Source organism: Hevea brasiliensis, chromosome 10, assembly GCF_030052815.1.
Source record: "Hevea brasiliensis isolate MT/VB/25A 57/8 chromosome 10, ASM3005281v1, whole genome shotgun sequence".
NCBI lineage: Eukaryota > Viridiplantae > Streptophyta > Magnoliopsida > Malpighiales > Euphorbiaceae > Hevea > Hevea brasiliensis.
In genome coordinates this window covers 15,640,607-15,649,989 of record NC_079502.1, presented here as the reverse complement: position 1 = coordinate 15,649,989, position 9,383 = coordinate 15,640,607, and the positions used below count along the sequence as shown (strand labels likewise).

Below are 9,383 nucleotides of genomic sequence, written 5' to 3'. Positions count from 1 at the left end.
AAAAAAAAAAGTAGATACAAATTTATAATAGATAAAATATTTGTCACTAAACAGATTAAAATTTCATATTTATTGATATAAATATAAATTTTTATTTAATTAAATAGTTAAGGTTTAATAATAATATTATAAGTATGTTAATTTTTTAATTTTAATTTTATAATTTAATATTATAAGTTTATAAATATTTAAAAAAATTGAAAAAATAAATTAATGAAACTAAGATTTTATGTTTAAGGTTGTTTATTAATTTTATTAGAATAAACTAAATAATAATACTTTTAGAATTAATTTTATACAATTATAATATGATTATTTGAATGAGTAGAATTACTATTAAAATAATTTTAAAATTTTATATTATATTAATTATAGTAATACTGACAGTTGAAATTCTTTATAGATTTAGTGACGTATAAGTAGCATTAAAAATTATTAGTGATGAATTTATATAAAATAACTTCTCAGTGCTTCTTATTAGCAACAAATTTATATAAAATAATTTCTCGTTGCTGAAAGTATTAGTAATCGATACGTTATCGCTAAAGGTAATTAGAGACAGATTTTTTGTCACTATTTACATTTTTAGCGATAAATACATACATTTGCAATTTTATATATGTTTTTATTAGTATTTCATAAATAATATAAATCACAAAGGGTATTTTGAGTAACGCTAATGTTCCCTATATAGAGAAAATTTTGCCAATGACAATTTCAGACTTAGATTTATAATCATTTATGTCTTGTAAAAATTTGAATAAAACTCAATTGTCAATTTCTCCTAATATAGATTTCGTGTAAAAAAATAAACCAATTAATCTACCTTTTAATAACTTTAGGTATTGCTACGCCTAACCTGATTTAGTCCAGTGGCTGAAGGCTCATCAATCACTTGGCATAACTTGATTTTGAGTCTTCATTCCCCCAATCCCCCCAACAAAAAAAAGAACTTCAGGTATTGCTACACGTCTGTTGCTTGGAGGCTGCACTAGTCATTCTAGTTTCATATTCCTCTAGATGCATCTGAGGAGTCATCCTGTGATTGGTAGTACATGGATCGAGTTCAATAGGTTAAAGAGTAAAAATGACTAAAAAATGGAAGGGGAATTTTAAATCCTTACCAACTTTATGTTGTTGCCCCTGGCAATAAACATGCATAAACCATTTCACAAAGTATGCATTGGGATTGGGCTTGCCAATCAATTCATATCCTTTCGAACATAAACAATATTTATTCGAACTCCCTCCACTTGTAGGATTACATCTTGGATCTGCATTTAGCGTAGGTATGAGATGTTGTCCTGATGAAATAAAATGAATTGAAACAGTATTTTATAAATATGTGATTATCTTAAATATATCAACTATTTCTTTATTTTGCACTCGCCTTGAAGAGATAAAAGAAACATCTTTCTTAATCAAACCAATGCTATCAATTTTCATTTTCTTCAAGCTGACACCGAACTTTGAAAGGGATACAGGAGAGACTCGGTTTTGTCAGTTCAATATTAGTTTTTGATTAGAAATATGAGATAAAAATAAAAAGAGACGAAAGCTTTAAACAATTTTAATAAAATCCATGGCTAATGGTGAATAAATCCTGAAAGAACTTCTTCAAACTCCTCAATAAAATCAAATACACACTCAAAACAGAAACATACTTGCTTTTATGATTCAAGGAAGTTAGCCATGCCACTCTGCAATTCAAAAAGCCCAACTATTCCACCATTCTGTTGAAAACCTCTAAATCATCAAAGCATTTAAAACTCTTCTTGTATGCTATTGAAGAAACTAAGCAATGTAAAATCTCTTCAAAATCCATCTCCACAAGTTGAGTCATAATATAAGAAATCAATATAGATAAAAAAAGCTAGTAACTCATTCAGTTGAGGCAACTCGTGTGAAGTGCCACTAAAGAGGCATAGAAACCATCTGTGACATTGATCAAAGAATCATGCTTTCCTTTCTCTACAATAACTCCATTTTTAACCACTGCAATAACATCTGCATTCTTGATCGTTGATAATCGATGGGCTACAATAACTGTAGTCCTGTTCACCACTGCTCGGTCTAAAGCATTTTGAACCACTTTCTCAGATTCAGTATCCAGGGCACTTGTAGCCTCATCTAATAGCAATATCTTTGGACTTTTCACTATAGCACGAGCAATGGCTACCCTTTGTTTCTGCCCTCCAGACAATTGTATTCCTCGCTCTCCTACAACAGTATCATACCCCTGCATTTTACATTGTCATAAAACCACACAATTAAGCAACAACAAGAATCTAAAGAAAAGTAATTCAATCATATTTCAATTCCTATCTATACAAAATCCATTTTCAAATTTATATTATATTTGCTTGCTTGACTATATTAGACCGATCAGTGCTGATATATCATGTTCTAACCTGTTGTAAGCTACTAATGAAGTTGTGAGCATTTGCCAACTCTGATGCAGCAAGAATTTCAGCCTCAGTTGCTTTTCCATTCTTTCCATATGCAATGTTTGCACGGATTGTATCATTAAACAGGACTGGTTCTTGGCTCACAAGCCCCATTTGCTGCCTCAACCACTTGAGTTGGAGCTTTTGAATTTCAACTCCATCAAGAGTTATATGACCTGAATCAGGGTCGTAAAATCTTTGTAACAATGAGATGACGGTCGACTTCCCACTTCCACTTTCTCCAACTAGAGCCAGAGTCTGAAAGAAAAAATCCACATTAGTGCAATTTACTACTGGATAGTTAATTAATTTATTCATTGTGATTCCTTGCAATACCTTGCCAGAATGAATAGCCAAATTGAGGTCTTGTAAGATTTGAATATCTGGCCTGGATGGATACCTAAAGCTTACATGGCAAAGTTCAACTTCTCCTCTAACATTCTCTATTGTCATTCCTGACTCATTGCTTGGATCTACCTTTGACTTTCGGTCTAAAATTGAAAATATGGAAGCAGCGGCATTCTTGGCCTTGGAAGAATCAGAAGCAAAAGAACTCGATTGAGAAATTACCAAAGCTGCCATGGATAGAGCAAAGAAAACCTGCAAAGCAGTAACATAAAATCAGTATAATTAAATCATAAATAACTTTTAAGAAGCCTTAAACATCCTTCATGAGACACTTTAGAAATAATATACACACCTGGAAAACATCTGAGAATGTTGTGTTCCCATGCTTGACAAGTTGAGCTCCTGCATAGAAACTGGCTGCATAGACAGAAAAAAGCAAGAAGACTGATACTCCAAATCCTATTCCACTGATAAGGCCTTGCCTTATTCCTGTCTTCATTGGGCCTTTGCATTTCCTTTTGTACAGTTGCATCACCTTCTCTTCAGCACAGAAAGAGGCGACAGTTCTTATACTCCCTACTGCATCATTTGCAACTTGGCTTGCTTCCTCATACATCATCTGCAACAATTTTTAAATTGATTTCCCTTGTTTTCTTTTTCTTGAAATTCATGTGCCAATGAAACAAGATAAAAAGCATACCTTTGCATCAGCACTGAACCCTTTCAAGAACTTTACTTCAACATATCCATTGATTCCTAAGAGAGGAATTAGTGCAAGAACAATTAAGGCCATTTGCCAACTTGCAATGAAGGCAATGACCAGACCTGCTACTGCTGATGCAATGTTTTGAACCATCTGAGCTAGTGCATCCCCAACCAGAGTACTCACTAATGCTGCATCTGCTGAAAGCCTAGCACCAATTGCACCACTTGAGTGCTCAGGTTCATCAAACCAACCAACCTCCATATGAACCACCTTCTCAAAACACATTGATCTGATCCGTTGGATCAACTTAGACCCAGCCACAGCAAAGAAGTATAATTGTGTTGGAGATGCTAAAAAAGATATAAAGCCCATTAAGATAAAGATTATTGCCCAGAAGTTCGAATCCTTCTTCAATTCATGAGGTGGTTCATAAAATGCTTTAATCGCTCTAGAAAATAGTATACCAAACATGGGAAATATTGCACCATTGATACTTGCAGCTATAGATCCAGCTATAAGCACTGGAATCTCAGGCTTGTTGAGACATGCCAAGCGGCGGATTGGCACCTCTGGAGTTTTTTTCTGTTGTGGAGAAACTTCTAGTTCTTCTTGGAAATTTTCAGAGACTTTAAGTCCTATAGGTATACTTGATGAGGCTGAGAATGAATGGCAATTGCTTTTTCCACCAACAGATGATCCTTTAAAAATGGACCTTTGCAAGGAATTTCTTTGACTTGGCTGTCTACAGGATTCTGAAGAAATCTCTGATCTTTCATGCTTATCTGCAGCATGTTCAGAATCCTTATTTACTTGTAACCTTATAAGCTGGGAGTATGCTCCATCAGGATCCTCAAGTAGTTCTGAATGTGAACCTAAACAATCAATAAAACAAATTATGAAGTCTCATCCATCTCCTCATCTCTTTCACATTGAAAATAAAAATCACACATAAAAAAAAATCATGTGATTTATTTTAGCCAGCACAAACAATAAATGCTAGATTTAAGACCATGATATTATTAGAAATATAGTGGGAAATTTCAGAACTAATTTGATTCTGACGGCAATGAAATTTCAGAAATTTCAGACTTAATCAAGAGAAGGTGCAGGGTAGCAATAAAGCATATGTACTATTAAGTAAGTTTTCCAATATAAAAGAAGTGCCTTCTATAGGAGCAGTTATAGATAGGAATCAAGAACTCGCAAAAGAACTCAGCACATTGTTAAAAATGTTTTAGATTTCGAAACTCCCAACAATAATTGACAATTGTGACTGAAGATAACCGGTTTAGCGTAAATAATTTCTCTACTGATAACAAGCATATTTGAGAGTTATGGATAAGTATGCAATGCCTGTAAATAGTAAAAATACCTTTCTCAACTATTTTTCCACAGTGGATTACGGCAATTATATCAGCATTCCTTACTGTACTCAGACGATGGGCAACAATAACAGTTGTTCGGTTGACCATAATCCTGTCCAATGCCTCCTGTACTGTTCTTTCAGATTCTGCATCAAGTGCACTGGTAGCTTCATCTAGGAGTAAAATTTGAGGATGTTTTAAGATTGCTCTCGCTATTGCAATTCTCTGCTTCTGTCCACCAGACAGCTGAGTTCCATGCTCACCAACCATGGTGTCCAGTCCCTGGATGCAAAATTCCATGGTCCAAATTAAATGAACAACAATATGATATAAACAACAAAGGCTACATACTAAGATTGATTAATGGGCAACTCGTAAGAACCTGAGGTAGTTTGTCTATGAATTTAGCAGCATTGGCAATTTCAGCTGCAAGTCTTATCTCTTCAGTGGTTGCTTCATCTTTCCCATATGCAATATTGTCCCTAATGCTGGACATAAACAACACAGGTTCTTGGCTTACGAGTCCAATTTGCTTCCTAATCCACTTAAGCTGAAACTCTTTTAGGTTAATGCCATCTATGAGAACTTCACCAGCTTGTGGATCATAAAATCTCTCTATTAGACTGATCACTGTTGACTTCCCACTTCCACTTTGTCCGACCAAAGCTGCAGTCATGCCACTTGGAATGGAAAGAGAGAATCCAGTAAATATTTGCTCATCTGGTCTTGATGGATAACTGAAATATACTTCCCTCAGCTCTATATCTCCATGGATGTCATCCAATATCTTTCCCCTTGTGTCATAAGCATCAATCTCTGACTTCCTGTTGATAGTCTCAAACATCTTATAAGCTGCAGCTTGTCCAGCAGCAAATGCACTCATGGAGGGAGATGCCTGCCCTAAGGACCTGAAGCATACATATGTAAATGCAAAAGATCAGTAAATAATGAATAATCAAAGAAAATATTGCATACACAAATTCATCTTGCCATTGTCTTCTATCTTGGGTATTTGTGTTGTGGATATGTGTGTTTGCTTCACAAGGGAACTCACGTGGAACCAGTCATCACAGCAATCATCACATTAAGCACTTCACCACCTGTGTATCCTTTCTCCAGTATCATCTTTCCTCCAAACCATATTGCCAAAGCATAACTGCAGAACATGATCAACATAAATAGGCCAACACCTAATCCAGAAATGAAGCCCTCACGAACACCTGACTTGTAAGCAGTAACAAGAAACTTCTTGTAATTACTTACAGCTTGCTTTTCCCCACTAAATGATGCAACCTGGATTACAATTTAACTATGAGCATACTTTGACTAGAAATTATTTTCCAGGAATAATGTCTAATTCTGGCTGTTGTAAACGTACAGTTCTAATTGAGCCAATAGTCTGTTCAGCTACAGTTGCTGCTTTTGCATAAGCATTTTGTCCACGGGTTGTCATCCTAGCTATCATGATAGATATGGCTGCACCAGCTACCACAAGCAAGGGAATAGAGGATAACATGACAAGGGTAAGAAGCCACCCCTTGAAAAATGCTATTACAAATCCTCCAATGAATGTTGATACGTACTGAAGAAATTTCCCTACCTGCATGAAAGTAGAAACTTATTAAATCACAGGAATGCATAGGCAAGATATATCAAATTTTGTGCATTTTTTTCCTTCTGTAGCTGTTCTGTTAAACCATAAGTAGAATACCTTCTCCCCCATGGCATCTTGTATAAGGACAGTGTCACCAGACATTCTACCAATGACCTCGCCAGTGTTTGTTTCCTTGTCAAAGAAAGCAATATCTTGTCTCAGTATGGTTTTCAAATATAATCCTCTTATTCGTGCAGCCTGTCGCTCTCCTGTGATCATCCAGCACGCCACCTCTAACAAACAACAAATATAGGCTTCTTAATTCTGGTGCTTCATATATTAGATATCATGGTACATGTGGTTACATTATTGAACATATAAGTACGGAGAAATGAGGCTGCAGCAGATCCCAATGCCAAGTAGACAAATTTTAGAGACACCTAAAGTTTTTCCAAGTAACAAATTAGTAACATCTCCTTTTAAAATGATAAACAATTGTGAAGGAAATAAAAAGAATAAGCTCAACCCCTAACTTTCATCAATAACAGTAATAGATGAATTTTCATCTTTTTAGCTCTAACTAGTTGCTAAAATTTAGAACAAAGAATCCGTTTATGCATTTTCCTAATTTGAGAGATGCATAATAATCTCAAGCTCAAAAGCTCTTTTATCTGTATTAGAGATATATTAATTCATGCTTAAAGCTTATTTTGAACATGTTTTACCTTGGAAACTACATGCACCAAATCTTTGTTATTTTGGTTTTCACCAAAAGCATCAATCATATCACCAAGAAATATAGTCATCAGGGGCATACTTAACCCATTTCCAATGGCACCAATTGTTCCAATGATCATCAATATAACATCTGCCGAATCTGCAAATGAAAAGAGTCTGTGAAATGGAACTGAGTTAGTTCCCTCATCTCTTTTCTCTGTCTCTTGCAGGTGCCCATTTACCACGGAGTCTTTCCCCTTCTCTTCACGGCTTTTTGACTTGCTGGCCTCATTGGTACTCGTAACACTGTTTACACCATTCCTCACAGACATAATGCCCAGCACAAGATATTAATCTCTGAAGGTTTACTAATTGCTCGTAGAATGTATTGTACTTGTATTGCAGCTGTAATGCACAAACATAGAGTGGTTGAAACCAGCAATTTATAATCAAGGCCATAGTAGCATGACAAATGAGCAATTACAAACTATACAAATCATAAATATAAAAACTAATAAATGGTGTTAACAGAAAATACACTTATTAGTACCAGAGATTCCAAACGCTGTTGAAGAAAAAGAAAAACAAAAACAAAAACAATCTGACAGTGGATTGACCAACTATCATTTTCTTCAACTAAAGTGAAGCAGTCATTAAGCAAGAAAAAGGATAGAACAGACAAATCTTGATTTGAGTGAAGGCACTTTATCTGTATTCCATGGAATCAAGATAAATAATAGAATAATTTAGTGGGAAATCAGTAGTAACAGCCTAAATAGAAACAGTAAATCAAATGAAAGCTAAAATATCCTTTTTTTTTTTAATTCCAAGAAAACAGGAATTACAATAACCAAAGTACAAGCAAACAAATTTATTTAAAACAAAGAACATAAATTAGCAAAACCCAGATGGTGGTTGGCCATTTAAAAAAAAAAACCATTGAAAGACATATACTAACTTGGCAGAAGAACTCTAATTCTCATTGTGTTTGAGCTGTTCATACACATAAACTATACAGAGGCGCTTTCCGTTGGTTTAATGCTTAAAGAGCACGCAATTGCAATTAGAATGGTCAGTATTGGCCGCCTATCACGTTAATTCCATGTTGAACAAGAGCTAAAACCCACAGACTGGTCAAATTTTAATTAAAAACATGTGATGTAGACAAGTAAAACCTCTCAAATCAATTAAAAAACCTTAAAATTAACCATTCACACCATTTTACGAGCTCGATTCTGATTCTAATCCAATCATGGAGGTTGCCTAACCTCTCTCGCCGCTGTAGGAGGGTCAGAGAATAAGCAACCAGCCTCACTTCCACCACCACCATCCACATCTTCCAATTCCCATTCCTTTCGACATTTATACCATAACTCATGGCGGCGGTGTCGATGCCCACTACTGACGAAATGGAGAGGAGACGAATGGTCAAAGGTTGCGGAACAGGTTCTCTGAAGGGGCAAATTCTCAGCCGCACCCGGTGTACTAGAAAAAATTTGAATATGAAAAGTGCATACATCGTTGAGCGACAAGTCGTTGGACAGTAACAATCTCTTTCCTCTTTTGGGAAGGGAATGCTATTAGTTTGGTGGTACTGTCAGCACCAGTCAGATAAGTGCTTTGACTGGGATGGGGGACTCAAATAGCAGGAAATTATTGAATGCATTCGTGTGCATATGCATCTACATCTACATCCTGCTTAAATCTTATTTCCTATAATTCTTTAAATTTTTTTTAATATTTATTTTACTAAATAATAACATTTTTTTAATAAAAATAAATAATAATAATAATAATAATAAATAATATTATAAAATAAATAATAAATTAATAATTATATTTATTTTACTTAACATAATAATATTATATTATATTTGTGGTTTTCCTATTAAAATACATAATATACTTTATTATCTTTAAAATAATATCTATCACTATGTAAATTAAATAATTTAGATTGACAAATAATATTGATCAATGACACATCTTTGAAAATGATAAATGAGGGTGAAAAAATGGGTTTTATAGGAGAAGAGAATGATGATATAAAGATGAAGGTGAAAAAATGGGTTTATGAGGAAAAAAATAAAAAAATAAAAATATGGGTAGTTTTGTTGTTACAAAAATTTTTGTAGCAAATTTGGTGGAATTCATTTAGAAATTTGGCTTATCTTGATGAAATTTGTGGTAGTTATAGTCAGTTCTAC

At 34.4% G+C, this 9,383-nt stretch overlaps 1 protein-coding gene across 6 annotated transcripts; it reads right to left on the bottom strand.

Moving 5' to 3' along the window:
* Positions 1 to 1,715: 1,715 nt before the first annotated feature.
* LOC110634404 (ABC transporter B family member 4) lies at positions 1,716 to 8,783 on the bottom strand. Of its 6 annotated transcripts, none has more exons than XM_021783385.2 (13): positions 8,394 to 8,783; positions 7,185 to 7,581; positions 6,845 to 6,899; positions 6,577 to 6,752; positions 6,244 to 6,465; positions 5,920 to 6,158; positions 5,248 to 5,773; positions 4,874 to 5,147; positions 3,496 to 4,373; positions 3,148 to 3,414; positions 2,784 to 3,047; positions 2,412 to 2,705; positions 1,716 to 2,239 (listed from the first exon to the last, which is right to left on the bottom strand). In XM_021783385.2, the coding sequence occupies exons 2-13, from the start codon at positions 7,506 to 7,508 to the stop codon at positions 1,886 to 1,888; spliced, it is 3,873 nt and encodes a 1,290-aa protein (XP_021639077.2). In that variant the 5' UTR covers positions 7,509 to 7,581; positions 8,394 to 8,783; the 3' UTR covers positions 1,716 to 1,885. The 6 variants fall into 6 exon arrangements, with proteins under 6 accessions (XP_021639077.2, XP_057985197.1, XP_057985198.1 ...); XM_058129214.1 differs by having other exon boundaries at positions 8,445 to 8,783; XM_058129215.1 differs by lacking the exon at positions 8,394 to 8,783 and adding an exon at positions 8,135 to 8,360.
* Positions 8,784 to 9,383: the final 600 nt, after the last annotated feature.

Bases quoted from the DNA above. Each gene is read 5' to 3' on its own strand.
- LOC110634404 (XM_021783385.2), bottom strand. From the start codon at position 7,508: ATGTCTGTGAGGAATGGTGTAAACAGTGTTACGAGTACCAATGAGGCC. The intron at 6,159-6,243 runs GTACGTTTACAA...ATTGTAATCCAG, and splicing joins CTATTGGCTCAATTAGAACT to GTTGCATCATTTAGTGGGGA. The intron at 3,415-3,495 runs GTATGCTTTTTA...AAATTGTTGCAG, and splicing joins GGTTCAGTGCTGATGCAAAG to ATGATGTATGAGGAAGCAAG.